The 23,443-nt window shown below is 43.7% G+C and overlaps 1 protein-coding gene across 7 annotated transcripts in view; it reads left to right on the forward strand.

Moving 5' to 3' along the window:
• ATP7A (ATPase copper transporting alpha) overlaps positions 1 to 23,443 on the forward strand; it is a 60,544-nt gene that overhangs the window by 26,381 nt on the left and 10,720 nt on the right. For 6 of the 7 annotated variants that reach the window (XM_073361145.1, XM_073361152.1, XM_073361147.1 and 3 more), the window contains 13 exons: positions 9,771 to 10,260; positions 11,226 to 11,963; positions 12,902 to 13,123; positions 15,873 to 16,033; positions 17,663 to 17,824; positions 18,599 to 18,675; positions 18,893 to 19,118; positions 19,549 to 19,782; positions 20,277 to 20,368; positions 20,748 to 20,875; positions 21,067 to 21,221; positions 21,584 to 21,718; positions 23,129 to 23,323. In XM_073361145.1, the coding sequence (XP_073217246.1) occupies positions 9,771 to 10,260; positions 11,226 to 11,963; positions 12,902 to 13,123; positions 15,873 to 16,033; positions 17,663 to 17,824; positions 18,599 to 18,675; positions 18,893 to 19,118; positions 19,549 to 19,782; positions 20,277 to 20,368; positions 20,748 to 20,875; positions 21,067 to 21,221; positions 21,584 to 21,718; positions 23,129 to 23,323 (3,015 nt within the window). The remainder of the gene's footprint in view (positions 1 to 9,770; positions 10,261 to 11,225; positions 11,964 to 12,901; positions 13,124 to 15,872; positions 16,034 to 17,662; positions 17,825 to 18,598; positions 18,676 to 18,892; positions 19,119 to 19,548; positions 19,783 to 20,276; positions 20,369 to 20,747; positions 20,876 to 21,066; positions 21,222 to 21,583; positions 21,719 to 23,128; positions 23,324 to 23,443) is intronic. The other variant, XM_073361151.1, reaches the window with a different exon arrangement.

The following is a 23,443-nucleotide window of genomic DNA, read 5'->3' on the forward strand; positions in this document are numbered from 1 at the left end:
CAGGTCATGGGCTTCCATGAATTTTTCTTTATTGCCTGTGACCTGTCCATGATTTTTACTAAAAATATCTGTGACAAAATCTGAGCTTTAATAATGAGGGGCTGACCAGGCTGAGGTGTCTAGGCACTACTGCAACATACATTTTAAATAATAATAAATAAGTCTTGCTTTTGCAGACTTACTTTTTCAGCCATCTGCCCATCCCCTAATGCTTTCCCCGCCCCCTCCTGTTTTCTGTAAATAATCCATTTGGTGTTCTAAAACAGGCTGTTATAGAACACACAACTCAGATTATATGTAAGGCTCTGTTTCAGCAGAGAGCTATAGTCACAGATTCAACAGATGTCTGGGAATGTTACAGAGTGAAGCCCCCCACATCTCTGGTCTGTTTCCTTCCTTTTTCTTCTCACACTCCCGTAATCCATCACTGCACCATTGTATGACAGATCAGAGTTGTGCCTTTGCGCAGTTTCTGCTTTTTAAGATTAGATTTGATACATTTGTTTGCAATGACTAATCCAGTTCAACAGACCTTCACTTTAGGGTTTTAATATGTACTGTAAAAAGCATTGAAACAATGTATGAAAGTTGCTGTGTGAGAGCAGTGTATGCAGTATAATAGAGCATAAGATTCTGAAATTGGCGGACTGCTTCTGTGGTAGAGCCTCCCATATCCAATCATGTTGTTGTCACACAGGTGAACATAAATTAATTTATGGTTTTCATAAGTAGAGTCTCAGACTTTGTCTTCAGGTGAGCCCTCAAGGGCAAATGATAATGGAGAAGTGTCACTATGGTAGGTGTTGGAATTATTCATATTTGAAATTATTAGTATGGGAAATGAACAAACACTAATTTAACCATACATTTTTCTATTAAATCCAAAGGACAAATGATACTTATACAATTGCTCTAAATAATAAGCAATTTACTACATACAAACAATAACCAAACATTTATAAACATTTGATCAAGATACTTACAAACAGGCTACACCTAGGGGCGCTTAGCAGAGGCGATGTGTGTATGGGCTTGTGGGGGGCGTGTGCCCCGTCCCATTTGCTGCTTGGCTTGTATTGAGCATGCTCACATGGACTGAGCCTGCACACTGACGCTGCTGAAGCTGGCTGCCCTCACTCTGCCCCCTCACTATTGGCAGGCCTGGGTCACCTCTGGTGCTTAAACCTATATTGGTTGGCTCCAGTGTGGTTCGGCAGGTATTAGCAACGAACCCTTGAAGAGTTTACTTTTTTAAACTGTTCAGCAGAAAAGTGATGTCATTGCCAATTACTGCCTTCAGCTAAAAGCCAATTTGAGACCGTTCACGCTTATTTCCATTCTTAACCCAGATAAGATTTACAAGGCCATCCCCCCTTCCCAAGGCCACTCCTACCTATCTCCTCCCCTCCTTCTTGTGGACCAACAGTTTTTCCATTGCACCGGGTTCACATAAGCTTTAACACTGGTATGTGGTTGGGAAGGCCATGTTGTCTCATTTTAAGACAGATACTTTTTGTCTTCTTTAAAACCATCTGCAGTCACCCCTATCAATTAGAGGCATTCTTTTTAGCAACTTTCCCTTATCTCATTAGTTATTCTTTGAATTGGACATCCTCCCTATTTTATTCCTCCTGGCTGTATTATTTTCAAGGCCTTCCTTCTACTTGTTAATCAGGGCCTTTCTTTACAACGCGTATAAGAACGGCCATACTGGGTCAGACCAAAGGTCCATTCAGCCCTGTATCCTGTCTACCGACAGTAGCCAATGCCAGGTGCCCCAGAGGGAGTGAACCTAACAGGTAATGATCGAGTGATCTCTCTCCTGCCATCCATCTCCACACTCTGACAAACAGAGGCTAGGGACACCATTCCTTACCCATCTGGCTAATAGCCATTAATGGACTTAACCTCCATGAATTTATCTAGTTCTCTTTTAAACCCTGTTATAGTCCTAGCCTTCACAACCTCCTCAGGCAAGGAGTTCCACAGGTTGACTGTGCACTGAGTGAAGAAGAACTTCCTTTTATTTGTGTTAAACCTGCTACCCATTAATTTCATTTGGTGGCCCCTAGTTCTTATATTATGGGAACAAGTAAATAACTTTTCTTTATTTACTTTCTCCATACTACTCATGATTTTATATACCTCTATCATATCCCCCCTTAGTTTCCTCTTTTCCAAGTTGAAAAGTCCTAGCCTCTTTAATCTCTACTCATATGGGACCCGTTCCAAATCCCTGATCATTTTACTTGCCCTTTTCTGAACCTTTTCTAATGCCAGTATATCTTTTTTGAAATGAGGGGACCACATCTGTACGCAGTATTCAAGATGTGGGTGTACCATAGATTTATATAAGAGCAATAAGATATTCTTCGTCTTATTCTCTATCCCTTTTTTAATGATTCCTAACATCCTGCGTGGATGTCTTCAGAGAACTATCCACGATGACTCCAAGATCTTTCTCCTGATTAGTTGTAGCTAAATTAGCGCCCATCGTATTGTATGTATAGTTGGGGTTATTTTTTTCAATGTGCATTACTTTACATTTATCCACATTAAATGTCATTTGCCATTTTGTTGCCCAGTCACTTAGTTTTGTGAGATCTTTTTGAAGTTCTTCACAGTCTGCTTTGGTCTTAACTATCTTGAGCAGTTTAGTATCATCTGCAAACTTTGCCACCTCACTGTTTACCCCTTTCTCCAGATCATTTATGAATAAGTTGAATAGGATTGGTCCTAGGACCGACTTTTGGGGAACACCACTAGTTACCGCTCTCCATTCTGAAAATTTACCATTTAGTCCTACCCTTTGTTCCCTGTCTTTTAACCAGTTCTCAATCCATGAAAGGATCTTCCCTCTTATCCCATGACAACTTAATTTACGTAAGAGCCTTTGGTGAGGGACCTTGTCAAAGGCTTTTTGGAAATCTAAGTACGCTATGTCCACTGGATCCCCCTGGTCCACATGTTTGTTGACCCCCTCAAAGAACTCTAATAGATTAGTAATACATGATCTCCCTTTACAGAAACCATGTTGACTTTTTCGTAACAATTTAGGTTCTTCTATGTTTCTGACAATTTTATTCTTTACTATTGTTTCAACTAATTTGCCCAGTACTGACATTAGACTTACCGGTCTGTAATTGCCAGGATCACCTCTAGCGCCCTTCTTAAATATTGGCGTTACATTAGCTATCTTCCAGTCACTGAGTACAGTAGCTGATTTAAAGGACAGGTTACAAACCATAGTTAATAGTTCCGCAATTTCACATTTGAGTTCTTTCAGAACTCTTGGGTGAATGCCATCTGGTCCCGGTGACTTGTTACTGTTAAGTTTCTCAATTAATTCCAAAACCGCCTCTAGTGACACTTCAGTCTGTGACAGTTCCTCATATTTGTCACCTACAAAAGACGGCTCAGGTTTGGGAATCTCCCTAACATCCTCAGCCATGAAGACTGAAGCAAAGAATTCATTTAGTTTCTCTGTGATGACTTTATCGTCTTTAAGTGCTCCTTTTGTATCTCGATTGTCCAGGGGCCCCACTGGTTGTTTAGCAGGCTTTCTGCTTCTGTTGTACTGATGTTCTGATGCTTCTCATGTACTTACATATTTCCTTAACTAAACTTAAGATAACTCTAATACTTTAATTCTTCTTCGAGTGATTGCTCATGTGTATTCCACAATAGGTGTGCGTGCTCACCACGGGCACCGGTGCCGGAAGTTTTTCCCCAAGCAGTGCCCGTGGGGGGGAGCGCCCCCTGGAGTGGCGCCTGCCTGGCGTGGTAAAAGGGGAGCTGCGCGCTCCCCCCCACCCTCAGTTCCTTCTTGCTGCCAGTGAAGGTGCGTTGGAACTAGTCTGCTCCAGCTTTGCTGTAGCTCGATCCCCAGTACTGTTTGTTTGTTCAGTGTTAGTATCTGTAGTTAGTTAGCTGTTTAGTTAGTTTAGTCAGTCAGTGAGCCTGGGCCGGGGCATGCCCCGTGGTTTAAGTCGTGCGGCTCTTGTAGGCGTTCTGTGCTGAGAAGTGACCCACACGCAGACTGTTTGCGCTATTTGGGAGAAACCCATATCAGTGAAAGGTGCAAGATTAGTATGTCGTTTGAGCCTCTGACCAAAAGAGAAAGGGACATTAGGCTCCTGATGGAGTTGGCGCTGGCCCCATCTCCAGCACGCCGTTCCAGAATGGTCCTCAGCACCACGGCGTTGGTACGTGGCGACCCTCTGGTTCCATCGACTAGTTGGCACTGTTCCCCGTTCACGGGGCAAGCCAAGAGGGGCAGGAAGACTCCCTCTTTGCAGCGGCACGGAGGGAAATCCAGGACAGAGGCTAGACCCATGTTGGGCAGTTGTCACTCCCCACTGGGCCCCAGGACTCTGACTCACATCGAGCGGAGTAGCTCAGCCCCTTCAGAACAGGCCTCTCTGGATGTCCAGATGCCTTCCATGCCTGAAGCTCTCCAGGCGGCCCAGGACGTTATGTCCATACCGGTGCCAGGAGCGCCGCTGATGTTGGCCCCACTCTCCAGAGGGAAGCCGCTGCTGGGATCTCCACAGTCGCCTCCGGCTCGGTCTTGGTTGAGGGAATGTTCCCGATGCAGTTCACTGCCCAGCGACCGCTCGGGGCAGAGTCCAGGTGGATCACCCTCGACGCCGACCAGACTGTTTGTCTGGGTTCCATATGGCCGGGACTCTTGGCACCACTCGTTCTCAAGGAGTGATTATCGATGCGACCGCGGCAGGCACTGCCAATGGTCCTCGTCTCAGAGCAGGTACCACAGCCAGTCACGGCATGATCGTCGACGCCGTTCCCGCTCGGACTCCCGCTCCAAGTCTCCAGCAAGACATCGCAGTCCCGGGCGTCGATTGCTGGCATCTCGCTGTTGCGGGTCCACCCATCGAGGCCATTCGCGGAACAGCTGCTACTGTCGGTACCGATCCTTCACATTGAGATTGTGGTCTCATGGCCGATGTCGATCCCGACACCGCTGCTCCTCCCGGTCCAGAGGCAGCAGCAGATCATACTCCAGCTCGGCCTCCATTCGTAGCTGTACTTCGATGGGCCAGTCCAGGCCAGCCAAGCTGAACAGCTGGCCCCACTGGTGCCGCAGCAGGTGCAGTGGCACCGAGCATCGTGGCTGGCCCAATGGTACCAGTGGGCACTGTGGCCTCTGGCGCAGCCCCCGGTGGGGGCTCACTCGGTGGCCAGAGCTTCGAAAGCACCATCAGCCTCCCTCTCCAGACCCCCAAAGAAGAAGTTGGTGGGACGTACGTCCTCGACACTGTTCCTGGAGTCCAAACAGGTGATGGACCCTCCGATGCTGGCTGATACCCAGAGCATCGCACTGGCCTCCTCTCCCCATCCAGAGGAAGCGATTGTGGCCCCGCCCCCCTGCACCTGCAGGAGGACTTCAGGGCCCATCAAGAACTCGTAAAGAGAGTGACAGCAAGCCTCCACCTCCAGGCAGAGGAGATAGAGGAGCCCTCAGACTCCCTGTTTAACGTGCTGTCCTCATCGGCACTGGGTAGGGTGGCCTTGCCTCTCCATGAAGAGGTGGCTAACATTTCAAATGCCCTGTGGCAGACACCAGCCTTGTTGGCCCCTATCTCTAAGAAAGCAGAACACAAGTACTTTGAACCCACCAAGGGGCATGCGTACTTGTATAGCCACCTGGCGCCCAACTCCCTGGTGGTCGAGTTGATCAACCACAGGGAATGGCAGGGTCAACCAGCCCCAAACCCAAAGAACTAAGAACTCTCGGAGATTGGACTCTTTAGCAAGGAAAATTTATTAGTCTTCGAGCTTCCAGTTGTGAGTGGCAAATCATCAGGCTCTCCGGGGCCGGTACGAATTCAGTCTGTGAGGACTCCCTCCAGGAGCGTGATAGAAAGGAGTTCAAGGCGCTAGTGGAGGAGGGGGCAGCGGCCACTAGGGCATCCCTGCAGGCAGCCTCAGATGCTGCAGATACGGCCGCACGATCCATGGCCTCTGCGGTGTCCATGAGACGGGCGTCATGGCTCCTGCTCTCTGGGCTTTCCAGCAAGGCGCAGTCCTCCATGCAGGATCTCCCGTTTGACGGGAAAGCCCTGTTTGCGGAGGAGACAGATACAAGGCGTCACGTCATGAAAGACTTCCGCACGACCCTCCAGATTCTGGGCCTATATGTACCGGTTCTGGCAAGACCTAAGTTCAAGCTGCAGCAGACGCCCGTCCAGGTCGCCCTCCCGAAGCATGAGGCTGCCCACAAGAAACACCGAGACTATAAGAGATGCCTCAGAGGCAGTCTTGATGGCCCCCCAACCTGGCTCTTGTAAAGGCAAGCAGGCCGGGAAAAGGTGCTTTTGATGGGATGCTTGGGGGCACCCCACCAGTCCTCATCAGGGATCCACCCTCAATAAAGCTCCCCTTCTCCAATTGGTTGTGTGCTTTCCTCCCGGAATGGTCGCGGCCAACCTCAGACTGATGGGTCCTCACACCATCTCCCGAGGTTACACCCTCCAGTTTACTTCCTCCCCGCCCAGCCACCTCCCGCTCCCGTCCCTATTGGGGGACCCCTCGCATGAGGCTTTGCTTGAGCAGGAGGTGGGGTGGCTCCTAAGACTAGGAGTGGTAGTGGCGGTGCCCAAGGAGTTCATGGGCAAGGGGTATTACTCCTGATACTTCCTTATCCCAAAGGCCAAAGGGGGGCTCAGATCTGCGAGGTCTGAACCAGTACATGGTGAAACTCAAGTTCCGCATGGTTTCCCTGGCCTCCATCATCCCCTCCCTGGATCCCGGGGACAGGTATGCTGCCCTCGATCTGCAGGACGTGTACTTCCACATCCACATATTCGAGGGGTACAGGCGCTTCCTCCATTTCGTGGTGGGACAGAATCACTACCAATTCATCGTCCTCCCATTTGGTCTGTCCATTGCCCCCAGGATGTTTATGAAATGCATGACAGAGGTAGCGGCCTCAGATGGTGGGGGGTCCAGATTTTTCCCTATCTGGACGACTGACTGGTCCAGGGCACCTCCCAGTCCCAGGTGAGGGATCACGTGGCGCTCCTCCTGTCCACGTGCACTGCCTTGGGCCTGTTGGTAAACAGCACCAAGTCCACGTTAGTCCTGGTCCAATGCATAGAGTTTATTGACGTGCTCCTGGACGCAGCGTCGGCCACAGCCTCTCTCCTGCCAGACAGATTCGAGACCCTGAAAAGTCTCATTGACTTGGTCTTAAAGTTCCCAGTGACAACAGCCGGGGTTTGCCTGCAGCTCTTGGGTCACATGTCGGCATGCACGTATGTGGTCCATCTTGCCAGACTCAGGATGTGGCCCCTCCAACTCTGGTTGGCCTCGAAGTTCTCCTAGGCCATGGACAGGATGGACAAGGTCTTCACTGTGCTGGACTCTGTGATCACCTCCCTACGGTGGTGGTTCACCCCAAACAACATGTTCCAAGGGGTCCCGTTCAGGGACAGAGCCCCGTTGTTGGAGCTGGGTTGTGGGACGCGTCAGACCTGGGTTGTGAGGCCCATGTGGGGAACTTTCAGGCCCAAGGCCTGTGGTCGGCCCAAGATCTGACCCTACGTATAAATGTCAAGGAAATCAGGGTGGTGCGGCTGGTGTGTATGGCCTTCCGCTTGCACCCGGAGGGCAAGGTAATCAGGGTCCTCACGGACAACACAGTCTCCATGTTCTATATCAACAGGCAAGGCAGGGCCTGATCCTCTGCCACGAAGCCCTGAGGCTGTGGGACTCTGTATAGCCTACGACATCCACCTGAAGGCCTTCCACCTACTGGGTGCTTGGAATGAGAGAGCTGATTGCGTGAGCAGGGACTTTTCCTTGCAACATGAGTGGTCCCTCCACCCGGAAGTGGCCCACCGGCTCTTACGAAGGTGGGGAACTCCCTAGGTGGACCTATTCGTGACTCGACAGAACTGGCGATTTCCCCGGTTCTGCTCCGGGGGGGCCTGGGGAGGGGCACTATCTCTGATGCCTTTATCCTTCCTGGTCAGGCCGGCTACTCGACGCCTTTCCCCCGCTCCCTCTAATCAGCAGGGTCCTGGAGAAGATAAAGACGGACAAGGCCTGGGTCATCCTGATTGCTCTGACGTGGCCCAGGCAACATTGGTACGGGACCCTCACGGGCCTGGCGGTAGCTCCACCGTGGCCGTTGCTGCTCCTCCCGGACCTGCTCTCTCAGGACCAGGGCCGCCTACTCCATCCCAGCCTAGCGGCTCTTCACCTCATGGCGTGGCTGACCAGTGGTTAGGCGGAGAGGAGAGGACATGCTCAGAACAAGTTCAGCGTGTCATCCTTGAAAGTAGACGGCCCTCCGCTCGCCGCGCTTATTTGGCCAAGTGGTCCCTTTTTTCTAGATGGGTGGCGGACCATGGTGTCTCTCCCATAACCGCCCCGGTCCAGCTTATTCTTGACTACCTTCTCCACCTGAGAGCTCAGGGCCTGGCGCCTTCGTCAGTCAAGGTGCACCTGGCAGCCATATTGGCCTTCCATCCACCGGTGCAGGGGCACACGGTGTTTTCCCATTCTATGACTGGCCAGTTCCTCAAGGGGTTGGACCGTCTTTTTCCATATTCTAGACCCCCAGTTCCGCAGTAGGACCTAAACCTGATGTTGACTCATCTTACAGGGCCCCCGTTTGAACCATTGGCCACGTGCTCCTGGTCTCGCCTCTCATGGAAAGTGGCCTTCCTGGTTGCAATCACGTCGGCCAGGCGAGTCTCGGAGCTCAGGGCCCTGACCTCTGAGCCGCTGAACACGATCTTTCATAAAGATAAGGTCCAGCTCCGCCCACACCCCGCATTCCTCCTGAAGGTGGTCTCTGCTTACCCCATGGGTCAGGACATTTTTGTACCAGTCCTCTGCCCCAAGGCCGACGCGTCCAGTGAGGAGTGCCGTCTCCACACACTCCATGTGCAACTGGTTCTGGCTTTCTACCTTGAGCAGACCAAGCCATTCAGAAAGTCCTTGCAACTATTCGTCACCTCAGCTGAGTGCACGAGGGGCCAGCCGATTTCCATTCAGTGGCTTTCCAATTGGATCACTTTGTGCATCTGTTCCTGTTATGAGCTGGCGGGTGTCCCCCCGTTGCCCATTGTGAGGGCAAACTCGACTCGGGCACAGGCCTCGTCGGCTGCCTTTGTAGCCCACGTCCCCATTCCGGACATCTGTAGGGCCGCCACGTGGTCTTCGGTTCACACGTTCATCTTGCACTATGCAATTGTCTCCCAGGCCAGGGATGATGCCGGGTTCGGCAGGGTGGTAGTCTGTCCTGGGAACTTGTGAACTCCTACCCACCTCCAACAGATATAGCTTGGAATCACCTATTGTGGAATACACATGAGTAATCACTCAAAGAAGAAAAGACAGTTACCTTTTCTGTAACTGGTGTTCTTTGAGATGTGTTGCTCATGTCTATTCCACATCCCGCCCTCCTTCCCCTCTGTCGGAGCTGTCTGGCAAGAAGGAACTGAGGGTCCGGGGGAGTGTGCAGCTCCCCTTATACCGCGCCAGGCAGGTGCCACTCCAGGGGTCGCAGGGGGCGCTCTCCCCCTACGGGTATTGCTAGGGGGAAAAACTTCCGGCACCGGTGCACATGCTGAGCGCGCACGCCTATTGTGGAAAAGACATGAGCCACACATCTCAAAGAACACCAGTTATGGAAAAGGTAACTGTCTTTTTCATGCTTATCCTACAGTAGATAAAAGCTATTTGACATTAAACTAGTGGGTGGTATTAGCTCTAAGTCATTTTTTTTCCTCTTCAAGGTATCTCTGGAAGGAAAGAATGCAACCATTATCTATGACCCCAGACTCCAGACTCCAGAATCCGTTCAGGAAGTTATAGTTGACATGGGATTTGATGCTACCCTGGCTGATTCAGACCCACAACCTGTTTTACTTGACACTACTTTTCTAACCATTCCTACTCAGTCACATGTAACATGTGAACAGATCTGTAACGCCCTACTAAAGAACAAAGGTATCTTAGGTGTTAAAATTTCCTCTGACCAAAAAACTGCAGTTGTGACATTCATTTCTTCTATTATAAATTGCAACCAGATTATTCAAATGGTGCCAGGCATAGATTTAAATACTGCAGCACCAGAGAAGACATCAGGGACTGGTGAAGATTCCATTTGGTCCCAAGCATGTGATGTTGTGCTAAGGATGAAGGTAGAGGGGATGACCTGCCATTCTTGCACCAGCACCATAGAAGGAAAGCTTGGCAAACTGCAAGGGGTACAGCGGATTAAAGGTAATGCTTTATTTTAATTTTACATGTAGATTGTTAATTGATTACTCTGTCCTTTTTCATATCTGTTGATGCGATCTGTCATGAAGTTAGGTCGTTCAGTAGGATGATTCACCTGTGTATCAGTGGAATCACAGTTTCACGTTTTAGAGCACAAGTGAAAATGAGTTTGATCCGATTCTAGTTTCTAACAGGAGCATTCTAGTCTCTTTCCCTTCCCCAGTGAGTGAGCACTTGCCTACTTTACAAAACTGTTTTACAGTTTGGTAAGGTGCATCATCTTTGCTCAGGAGACTGCTAGGCCTAGAGACAACAGGATGCAATTAGTATTGAAGTTTGTTGACAGAGTGTCATAAAGAAAATAGCCCAGTCTCTGACCAAGCTATTGGTCTCACATGATTACTTTACGTTTTGATTGAGACCAGAGTAATAGACCTCCTCTTTCTTTCATAGCTCTAATTATATTTAACTTTAAATAACTAATAATGTTGTATGTAAGGTAGTATCATAAATGGAGATGGCAGAAACACATATTTAATTGTCTATAACATAAAAAAAATGACTTGGGGGTCTATTATGGAAGAGTTTGTTTAGCATTAATGTAAGAAATAACTAACACACTGTTGGGCAAGGCATGAACTTTCTAGGAAAAGATCAAAAAATGATGCAACAGGAGATTAAGACCTGTTGCAGTATTAGGCACCAAAGGTAGAAAAACTAGATCACTTTGGGTACAGTTTTCAAAAGTATCTAAGTCCCCTTTTCAGTGATTTAAGCACTTAAGAGCCTAAGTCCATCCCATTGACTTTCGGTGAGACTTAGTGATTAAATCACTTTTTGAAAATTTTACCCCATTGACAAGATGCGCTGTTCATAGGACTCTCTATGGTCAGTGATATTTAAATAGAATGTTATGAGGAGGGGATGGGGAGCAAAGACACTAATACATTTTTCTGTTTAATTTTTAGTTTCCCTGGACAATCAGGAAGCTGTTATTGTGTATCAGCCTCATCTAATTACAGCAGAGGAAATCAAAAACCAAATTGAAGCTGCAGGTTTCACAGCATTTATCAAAAAACAGCCCAAACCCCTCAAGCTGGGTGTTATTGAGGTGGAGCGTTTAAAGAACACCCAAACCAAATGTTCACAGGGAACACTTCAAAAAAGTCCAAAGCATATTAATGACTTAAAGGCCATTGTTTTCAGAGTCGATGGCATGCACTGCAATTCGTGTGTCTTAAATATTCAGAGCAGCATATCAGCACTCCCATCTGTAGCAAGCATAGTAGTTTCTTTAGAGAAGAAAACAGCTACTGTAAAGTACGACCCAGACTTCATCAGCATAGATGCGCTGAGAAGAACCATAGAGGCAGTATCACCGGAGACGTTTAAAGTCAGTCTTCCTGATGAATGTGAAAGCGTTGAGCTTTTCGATGCACAGATATCTCCAGTGAAATCTTCTCAGACAGCTTTAAACAGCACAAACCAATCCGTTACTCAAGTTACTGTGGTAAATATTGAGGGAATGACTTGTAATTCTTGTGTGCAATCTATTGAGGGAGTCATTTCCCAAAAGCCAGGTGTAAAATCAATATCTGTGTCTCTTGTGAATCATAATGGGACTATAAAATATGACCCTCTCCTAACTTGTCCAGAAGACTTAAGATCTGCAATAGAGGACATGGGATTTGATGCTTCCTTATCAGGTAATGCCAAGCTACATTTTTTGTACCGAGTTTGTATAACTAATTCACTTCCCTTCAGCATATCATACTGCCTAGAATTAAATGTACAGACGTATGGGGTACAGACCCAACTTGCTGAATGAGGTACTATCTGTATAATTACTTTTCATGCTAATGGGGCTTGTACATGTGGAGACCCACCCCTATAGTGTGGAGACTCATTTCCTTAGTCCTCTGGATTAATTGAAGATTATTACAATAGTGGGTAAGGTGTAAATACAGCGGTGCTTGGTGTCACAACTAGGGCAGGTCTACAGTGCAGTGGCGCCGCTTCGGTGAAGACGCTACCTACACTAATGGGAGGGCTTCTCCCGTCCATGTAGGTACTCCCACTCTGCGAGAGGTGGTAGCTGTGTCTACGGGAGAAGCCCTCCTGTCAACCTAGCACTGTCTATACCAGGGGTCAGGTCATTTTAACTGCATTGCTCAAGAGGGTACATTTTTCATACCCTTGAATGATGACCTAATTTCCTAATATAGGCCTGGCCTGAGTACTGTTCAGACTTATAACAAGGAGTCATTCCTTGCCCCAGAAAGCTAACCATCTACATAACAGACAGGATACAACGGAAGGACAAAACAGGTGATGTGGGAGGGTGAGTAAAAAAGGTAACAAAATGAACACAGCTGAGCAGAAAAACAGAAGTCACAGTTTGTCAGTTACCTAACTAGTATCTAAGGGAGTGGTTTTTAGGCATCAGAGCAGAGGTAGGCTTAGTTATTTGACTTAGCACCCACAGAGCAAATACATGCATCTTTCTGATAAGGTGAGTGCAATTCGGCTTCTCAGTCAGGAATACTACAGTAATGTGCAGTCATGCTATGTTGTGTCAGGGTCATAACTTGTTTCAGAGGTTGTTAATAAATTCACGATTTATGATTTTTTTCCCACTCCCCAGCAAAGACAGAACCATTGGTATTAATAACTCAACCTTCACTGGAAGTGCTGTTAGACTCTCAGGATAATATGCTTTACAAAACAGCGCTGCGCTCCAAAGTGTCACCAGTCCATGATGATAAACAGGAGGCAAGGACTCCATCGAAGTGTTACATCCAGGTCACTGGCATGACCTGTGCTTCCTGCGTAGCAAATATTGAGAGAAATTTGAGGAGAGAAGATGGTGAGATATACTTCAGTAAAACCTGTTAAATCTCTAAACGTGTTTTAGAGATATCTTTACAGCTGTCGTAGTGGAATTTTAACGTGGGGTTAGAGGGAGAAACAACCACCCGTTGAATTTTGATTGTTTTACAATGTACATCCTACACACTGTTGCATTACTGGGTATAAAGTATGTGGTCCTGCACACTAACTATAAAGCTCCATTGCCACACTTGATACATACTACTCTAAATTGCACTCTCAGCAAATTTGCGGATGATACTAAACAAGGAGGAGTGGTAGATACGCTGGAGGCCAGTGATAGGATACAGAGGGACCTAGACAAATTGGAGGATTGGGCCAAAAGAAATCTGATGAGGTTCAACAAGGATAAGTGCGGGGTCCTGCACTTAGGACGGAAGAACCCAATGTACCGCTACAGACTAGGGACCGAATGGCTAGGCACCAGTTATGCGGAAAAGGACCTAGGGGTGACAGTGGACGAGAAGCTGGATATGAGTCAACAGTGTGCCCTTGTTGCCAAGAAGGCCAATGGCATTTTGGGATGTATAACTTGGGGCATAGCCAGCAGATCGAGGGACGTGATCGTTCCCCTCTATTCGACATTGGTGAGGCCTCATCTGGAGTACTGTGTCCAGTTTTGGGCCCCGCACTACAAGAAGGATGTGGATAAATTGGAGAGAGTCCAGCGAAGGGCAACAAAAATGATTAGGGGTCTGGAACACATGACTTATGAGGAGAGGCTGAGAGAACTGGGATTGTTTAGTCTGCAGAAGAGAAGAATAAGGGGGGATTTGATAGCTGCTTTCAGCTACCTGAAGGGGGGTTCCAGAGAGGATGGTTCTAGACTATTCTCAGTGGTAGAAGAGGACAGGACAAGGAGTAATGGTCTCAAGTTGCAGTGGGGGAGGTTTAGGTTGGATATTAGGAAAAACTTTTTCACTAGGAGGGTGGTGAAACACTGGAGTGCGTTACCTAGGGAGGTGGTAGAATCTCCTTCCTTAGAAGTTTTTAAGGTCAGGCTTGACAAAGCCCTGGCTGGGATGATTTAATTGGGGATTGGTCCTGCTTTGAGCAGGGGGTTGGACTAGATGACCTCCTGAGGTCCCTTCCAACCCTGATATTCTATGATTCTATGAAATTGCCTTGGCAGTAGTGGAATTATAGCATTCAAAGGATTAAACACATTGTAAAATCAACTTTCTGATTTCTAGGGAGATTAAAACAGTTTTATTGGCTGCAGCCCCAAAGCACAAGGGAGAGCATAGAGGGTGAATAAAGTTGAAGCTTCTCATTCATCAGTACATCACTCCCCTGTGCATTGGGGCTGCAGCTTATAAAACTCTGATCTCATACTTACTCCTAGGTACATACCCTCTGTTTGCCTGTCCCACCCATAGCATGGTATTAATTAGCATTCAACATGTGCAACACATTGACAATGTACAATACAGAGAGTCTCCTGCATTTTGAGAGTAAACCAGTTACTGATGTACACAGTGGATCTTTAATCCTTAAAAACTCTGGTCAGTACAAAATGAATTGTTTCAACTTTTTAGAGGGCAAGTAATTCCTTTTAAAATGGCACTCATTTCTCCATTCAGTTTTTGTATTCTCTCTATTATTGCCCTTTTAGAAGCTAGACAATTGCATTTTGTTTGTTCAGCACACTTAAAATGCTTTCCAGATTTTCAACTCAGTGTTAGCTAACTCTCCCCATTACACAGACAAGCCCATACTGAGGCCAAGTTAACCATGCTTTACCTGCTTTACTTCCTTATGGTAACTACTTTCTCCCCTTCACTCCTCCCCGCCTTAGGTCATCAGTGGGGATGGAACCCAAGGTCCCCGGAACTAAAAGCAATGAGCCTTTACTGTTTGACCTAAAGGACCAGATAGACCTGGTAACTTGGAGGCATTGGCAGACTCATAAAAACTGTTTGTGGTCTAGCAAGTAGGGAGGGATAAAGAGCCAAGCTCTTACACCGTTACATGGTCCTAAATGTAATTCATAGTTATGACCATAATTTTGTGCTCCCTTTGCTAACAGGATGAGGAGCTCTGCAGAAGCAAAATACTGCAGGGTCAAATAACAATGGCAAATGAAGGCTATACTTAATCAGTTTAAAATAATATGAAAGTTGGACAAATCTTGGACTATTTGATGCTTTAATCCTTTGGTGCTGGGAGAAACTGGAAAGTAGAGAAAATTCTTTTGTTCTGTGTTTGTCAGGACTGTGTGTTAGTTCCTTTCTCTTTCCTACATGTATTCAATCAGTTTATTTCTTACAGAAAAGGCCTTTGGAAATACAAATAGTGGGGAGCCCTAAAACCCTTACAAAGTGTGTTTCTTAAATTTCTTAAAAGGAATTTTTGAAAAAAAAATTGAGGATGTTTTCGAGCTCCCTTCATGTATCATAAACTGGAATTTTTGAAATTAACCAACTTAAACAAGTAGTAAATCTGGCATTTCCCTCAGTTTTCCTCGTCTTCCTTTACCTTTAGACTTAGATTCGTCCAGTACACATGTTCTCTCAGAGCCTACCTTTTATTGCTTGTTCTGAAAGTGCCCCCACAGTATGCTAGGTGCAGACTACCTGTTTCACAGTCTTAGTGAATGTGGGTAATTGCTAGCCTCCTGTAATATGGTGATTGAGGTGCAGTATGTTTACTAAACTAAATGTGTTTGCACATTGTTCTAATACAATGTTTAATTAACACTGTACTTTCTGGTTGTATATTTCTAGGAATATGTTCTGTGCTTGTTGCTCTAATGGCAGGGAAGGCAGAAGTGAGATATGACCCCGCTATCATACAGCCATCACTCATAGCAGATCTAATCCGTGAATTGGGATTTGGAGCTACTGTTATGGAAAACTATGATGGAGATGGAATTCTAGAACTTGTTGTAAGCAGATCATTTTAACAAATGTGCATGTGTAATGTTTTTACTTCCTAGAAAGCTTTCCGTACAGATAGGATTGTCTGATTCAAAGAAAAATAGATATTTGTAAAATAGATAGCTGCATTTGGCTGTTACCATGGGATAAAATCTATAGTTAAAATGACAGTGTAAACTTCTGTATTGATTGATTAAAAGATAAATTCAAGATTCTGATAAAGCACCTTTAAATAGTACAGAGTTAAAAAAATATTTTAAAAATTTTAAGAGTTCTTACGTTCCTCTGTTGATGTTTATAGAAGACTTATGGGCAGATCTGAGAATAGCAACACCAAACATGGTTTTACATATGTCTCTCTGTCTTAATGGCACCCATTACCAATAGTACTTGAATGCCTCACAATTATTAATGTATTTATTCTAACAACACTCCTGTGATATACAGAAGTAGAGTTATCCCCATTTAAAAAGCTTGCCCAAGGTCACACAGGAAGCACCAGGGAACTGGTCCCAGGTCTCTTTAATCCCAGGCTAGCGCTTCAGCCAGTAGACCATCCTTATTCTCCAGTTGCCTCTTCCCCACCTTCCTCTTCATGCATACTCTTGATTGCTGCATGTGTTCTCTTCGGTGTCGGTTCCAGCTTTGCTGTTGCTAATAAACATGCTCTTCCAGAGCTTAGGGATAGTGCATGCATGTGAGTACCCCTAGAGCAAGACTTGAGAATGATGTCCTCATGCTAAGTGTGAGACAGAAAATGTGACTGACAATCAACAAAACAGCTGAAGTTAACTTTTCACCCAGTGCAGTCCAATGCACAAACACCTTGGTCTACACTAGGAACTGGGTAAAAAGGGGGGAAAAGCTGTTTTTCCCCTCTAATCTTTTAATCTTTGTTAGAGTAATCTTAAAGATTGCTTTTACCAAAAATACGTAGACAGTTTTTAGCTGAAAATATGACTTTCAAATAGAATATCTGCTTCTATAAGGTTAAATGTCAGTGGAAAGCTATGCACAGGTGGTTTAGAAACAAATGCAATAATACATGTCAAATAGCAACAAACCTCCCAAATATATGACAAATGTACCTTTTCCCAGTGTATTCAATCCATGCCTTTTATTGAAAGCTTGAAATATTAGCAAGGATGCAAAAAGCTGAAATGCTGATCTTTGTACCACCTCTTCAGTCTTTTTAAAAATTGTATATTGACTATAAATGGAAAAAGGTATCATTCAGAATTTTTCAACCTTCTGTGAAGATGAGCAATTTATATGCCTCCACTAGAGACTTTGTTATTGCAATTGATTTGGTAGGAAGTTGCTCATATACTGTGGTGATGGGCAGCAAAATAAAACCTAAAGATAGATAAATATTACAAACTATATGTGGATTTGCTAACCTACACATTATTCAAATATCAAGCCACAGTGCCACCTGCTGGTCAGATAGCTGTATATTCCAAAAGGTTTTTTTGTTATACTATCTATGGATGCTATAACTCAGATAACAAAAGCACAGTTTATGGTTTCCTAATTTTTCTCAGATTCTCTGTTTGTAATAGATGAAAAAGTATTCACTAATATTTTAAAAAATCAGTCTTTGGTTTTGATAACAGGCAAGAATTTGTGTTTAACAGGTGAGAGGAATGACATGTGCCTCATGTGTACATAAAATAGAATCCACCCTTATGAAGACTAAAGGTGTATTATACAGCTCAGTGGCTCTTGCAACCAACAAAGCACACATTAAATATGATCCTGAGATTGTTGGTCCTCGAGATATTATACAAACAGTAGAGGTAAGTGCTTACGTGGTATTAAACTGTTTCATTGGGCCACTGAAAATCTTATAGAATATCCAATATGCTTCCCAGAGTTCTAAACCCTGGAATACAAGAACTCTTGGTATGTAATGGTTGTGGAACAGAGGTTTATCAACACCAAAATCCTGTCCCCTTTCTCTTCCACCCACTCTTCTCACCATCCGTGTAGAGAAGTCAACATAAAGAACAGGTGTTCTGGCAGTCAGGGAAACTCCATATGTCAGCAGAACAGTACTCCTTGGTGACCTTGTCCATGCCCTGCAAGGAAAGGCTGGAAGAGCATTTTAGAACAAGTTGAAGCCTAAGTCTGAGAGCTATTTCTGAGGTACCTTTTGACATAGAAAGTGAAAGAATGACCTTATAAATGTGCTAATGAAGCTAGTTGAATGCATGGCCTGCTCTACCAGATAACCTACAAATATCTCTATACAGCACAAGATGTCTTAAAAAAAGTAGAAATAAGTTTACATTGCCCGCATAAGTGTGTTCCAGTTGTCTGTGCCAGTGGGCAAATTCCTTTTTCTAGATGGCAGGGAATGGCTTTTGTGTACTGTGGAGCAGTTAACACGTTCATGGTATAAATTGTATAACTATAATATCACAGGTGATATTTACTTGCCTGGACAAAGAAATACAGTTGAAGGTGTTTTCTCCTTGTGCAGTATTGATGACTACCTGCAAATCAAGATGAAAGTGTATCTTTTGTGATATGTATGGTAAAATCAAATCCTTGCTACATTTCTATTCTAGGATTTAGGTTTTGATACTACTTTAGTCAAGAAGGACAGATCTGCTAGCCATCTAGACCACAAACAGGAAATAAGGCAGTAAGTATTACTCAGTCTGTTTTAAATTCTACTTAAATGTTCATTGATTCTTCTTATAAAATTTGAGGCTGTTTTTGAACCAGTAGTGTAGTTTTCACAAATTACTTTGTTGATCTCTACAGACATTGTAGCTAAAATGTTATTATCTGTGTCATGATTAATTATCTGTTACTTGTGAAACAAGTCAGATTTTCATAATTTTTTTCCCTTATCTAAGGTGGAAAAGATCTTTTCTTGTGAGTCTGGTTTTCTGCATTCCTGTAATGGCGCTGATGATTTACATGATGATTATGGACAGTCACTTCTCAGGTGTTCACCATCATCGCAACATGAGCAAGGAGGAAATGGAGGCCTATCACTCTTCTATGTTCTTGGAGCGTCAGGTCCTGCCAGGATTGTCTGTAATGAATTTTCTGTCTTTTTTATTGTGTGTCCCTGTTCAGGTAAATAAAAACATGGTGACTTTCAGTTTGCTGTCATTAGAAATTCACAAATAGAAATTGTCTTTTTATAAAGGAACGTTAAAAAAAATTAAGCACAAAAGATCACTTTGTGAATGCTTTCATTGAAATCAGTGGGTATTTTAACTTCAGTGAGAGCAGGATTGGATCCATCATCTTCTATATTTTAGCATTGTAATTATTAGTTTTTTTTTAATTTGAGCTCCCTTGATTTGCGGTAGACTTATTAGATGTTTGTTCTTCATATCAATTGAAATATTAATATTTAAACTTTTTTAACCTGAACTTTAAAAAAGGATGCACGGAAAAGAACCCTGCACCTTTCACTTTCAATAAAGTAGCTTTAGAGCAGTAATTTTTGCCTTTGTATTTTCAAATGAGTAAAGTACAGTTGTGGTTGTTGTTGTTACAGTTATTTGGGGGCTGGTACTTCTACATTCAAGCATACAAAGCACTGAAGCATAAAACTGCTAACATGGATGTGCTCATTGTTTTGGCAACCACCATTGCATTTGTCTACTCCTTCGTTATTCTTCTAGTTGCAATGGTTGAAAAAGCAAAAGTGAATCCTGTGACTTTCTTCGACACACCTCCTATGCTATTTGTGTTCATTGCATTGGGCCGGTGGTTAGAACATATGGCAAAGGTAAAGCAAAATAAAAGTACCTGCTCATGTGGTTGACATGAAATAAAATACTATAAAATGTTTGAGACAGGTTGCACTAGAAAGCATGAAAGATTAACTTTTTAGTGAGATACAGAGGCAATACTTAGCAAGCAAAATCGCAGCTTGTAAGAAAACAGAAGCAAGACTGAACTTTATATTTTTATAAATATTTGATGTAAAGTGTTACATCTACAAATTGCAGGAAATTACATGTGTGTAGTTATAGGGTGTGCATGTTTTAAAATGAAATTACATGGGAAAGTGTTATCCTGATTGCTTATCATTTGTTCATGTTGCAAAACGGTTTTCAGAATTCCTGAAAATCATTTAAAATGTCAAATTTATTTTTTCTAGTCAGTTCGCAAGAAGTGTTTGTTTTAAAGGGTGAATTGTATTGCATGTAGCTGTTTAGCCTGTGATTTATTTTTTGTTGATAGCGTGATCAAAGGGAAATGTGTCAATTCATATTCTAGGGTAAAACATCGGAAGCCCTTTCAAGACTAATTTCACTACAAGCTACAGAAGCAACTCTCGTTAACCTAGGACCAGACAACATTCTTTTGAGGTATTTTGCTTTGTCCTTCCTTTCTTTTCTTTGTTTTTGAACTAATACTTTTACCTTGCTGAAGATGTGCACAACAAATAACTTGTTCAACTTAAGAGAATTTGCCAGATGTAACATTAAAATGTAATAAAATTGATACCATTCTGATATCCCATAGTGGAACCTTGCTAATTTGCACTTTGAAATTGAACGGATTTTCTGAATTGGCAAGTACACAAATAATAAATAATAAAAAAGTATAAAGCATCACAAAATGCCCTTTGTCAATTAGCAATGTATGAATTGGTGAGATTCTGCTGTATATAATCCTGAAAAGTGCTTTTTGACTTGGTAACATCACTAACCATGTTTTATTAAATGTACTATACTCCCTTCTCAGTGAAGATCAGGTTGACGTTGAACTGGTTCAACGGGGTGATGTTGTCAAAGTAGTTCCAGGAGGCAAATTCCCAGTTGATGGCTATGTTATTGAAGGACAGTCTATGGTAGATGAGTCCCTCATCACAGGTAAGCTGTTTGCTTTTAAAAAAATTTAAAATATTTCTTTGCATCAAATACTTATGAACAAGGGAGATTAAAGTTCACTATTTTGCTTGTATGTTTTCTAATTGTATGTTAGGACTAGAGAGCAGTAGGAAAAATAACACTGTCAAAATCAGAATTTGCCAGCCTAATGTCTGCTGTTGGCCTTTATGTAGGTGAAGCAATGCCTGTGACTAAAAAACCTGGCAGTACAGTTATTGCAGGTTCTATTAATCAGAATGGGTCACTGCTGATCTCTGCAACTCACGTCGGAGCTGATACAACTCTCTCTCAGATTGTCAAACTTGTGGAGGAGGCACAAACCTCAAAGGTACTTTTTCTGAATAGTGGCATTCATTTAAACTATTAGTTTCTGCCTCTTCATTTAGGCCTCTATTCAGCAAATCGCATAAAGCTTAGAGTCTTTTAAACCTCAGTATAAGTCTTAAAATCAAGACACCAAGCAATGTCCACATATCAATCAGAGAAACTTTGAACTCAAAACTTCAAAGTTCTGAGTCTCTTAATTCTCTAAAGTCATGTCAAAATGTCAAAACTATTGAGAGACTATCTAGGTTTTATTAGAAGTATATGTTGAATATGCTGAGATACTCTGTTTACACTAGTGCTTAAAAGCATGGAAGAGAGTATCATGTGATTAGAATTTATGTTTTTGTATTTTCTCTTCCGTAGGCTCCAATCCAGCAATTTGCAGATAAACTTAGTGGCTATTTTGTTCCTTTTATTGTGGCTGTCTCTGTGGTTACCCTTTTTGCTTGGATTGTAATTGGGTTTGTCAGTTTTGAAGTTGTGGAAATATATTTTCATGTAAGTGACTCTCTTAAATCACTTTCTTAAATGTTGTTAAATAATAGGTGTAACAGAAGACTGTTTGACTGCAACAGTTCCATCCTAGAATATCCTCACAGTCATTTGTCTAGTATGTTGTTCACATGCTGGAATGTTTTTCTATATTTTTGCTTATGAAAGGAAAAGTGCAAAGTCATATAGCACATGATAGTTAACTAAGTCTTTACAAAATATTTAAAACTACTTGGAAAGCAGCTATCTTAGCCCTGGTCTACACTGTGTGTGTGTGGGGTGGGGGGGGTCAACCCAGAATATGCAACTTCAGCTATGCAAATAGCGTAGCTGAAGTCGGCGCATCTTAGGTTAACTTACCTGGCCGTGAGGATGGCAGTGAGTTGACCACTGCCACTTCCCCGTCGACTCCGCCTCTCACGAGCTGGAGTTCTGGAGTCCAAGGGGAGCACGTTTGGGGATCGATTTATCGCGTCTAGACGAGACACAATAAATCTATCCCCGATAGATCGATCACTACCCGCCGATCCGGCAGGTCGTGAAGGCCTGCCCTTATTAGTACTACTTAGCAATGGCTCTGTCTGATACAAATTAGGACTGAAAGTGTCAGCTTCTCTACTAAAAAGACTCAGAAATGGGAACTTTATTTTGAAAAAGTATCGAACTTACAAACCTGAAAGAGTTCAATGATTAACAAAAATATCTTGTTTTTAAAAATATTTTAATTGGTTAACTTAATTATTAAACTAATTATTAACTTTTTAAAACAAACAAAGCAATAACTTGACATTACAAAAACCCTGAACCTTCCAAATTTCCTTTCCTTTGGGAAAGATGATCTCTTCAATATAGGTCCCAGTTCTGCATCAGGATCTGCTGGCACAGCCCCATGGAGAATCCAGCTTGAAATCAATAGACTTTACACACTGGTGGATCTCAGTATAGGACTGGGGCCCTAATTTGCACCATCAGACAGTTAAGATGGCAGTTTCTTGCTTGATTATTTTTTCTGACAGAGGATGCAGATGAAGAGTCTAGTGGAGAATGTTTATAGGCCATTAATCACCATCTGTAGTGATTAGAGTATTGTTTATTATGGTACAGTTTCAGGGAGTCTCATGGCTTATATTCTTTAGTTTGAGAAAATAAATAGAATGAGGCAGGTGTCTTATGGGTAAAATATAGCATGTGATATGTATATGCAATATAGGACAGAATAAGGTTGCGTGGGCAATCAGAATTCTGGTACTTCCTAACTTTCGAGTGCTTTACTTTTCAACTTTAACATTCTTCAAACATAGATTTTTTTTTTTATGTAATTACAAATATGCCTTTGTGACTAAGAAAATGTATAGTTGACTACATGATTTACAGTGTTCCTTACTCTGTTACTAAAATGTGTTTCTGCGTCCACAGGGTTACAATAAAAGCATTTCCAAAACCGAAGTAGTAATCCGCTTTGCTTTCCAAGCCGCCATCACAGTTTTGTGCATTGCCTGTCCTTGTTCATTGGGATTAGCAACCCCAACAGCTGTGATGGTGGGTACTGGGGTAGGAGCTCAGAATGGCATATTGATCAAAGGTGGAGAACCACTAGAGATGGCTCATAAGGTAAAAAAAGTTATTTATTTTTCCAAGGCTTTAATTTATAGTAGGACTCTACATGCCAGTATTCTGCATTTGTTTCCAAACACAGAAGTTATCACTGCATGTTGTCTGTAAGTGGCTAGG

Source organism: Lepidochelys kempii, chromosome 9, assembly GCF_965140265.1.
Source record: "Lepidochelys kempii isolate rLepKem1 chromosome 9, rLepKem1.hap2, whole genome shotgun sequence".
Taxonomy (NCBI): domain Eukaryota; kingdom Metazoa; phylum Chordata; order Testudines; family Cheloniidae; genus Lepidochelys; species Lepidochelys kempii.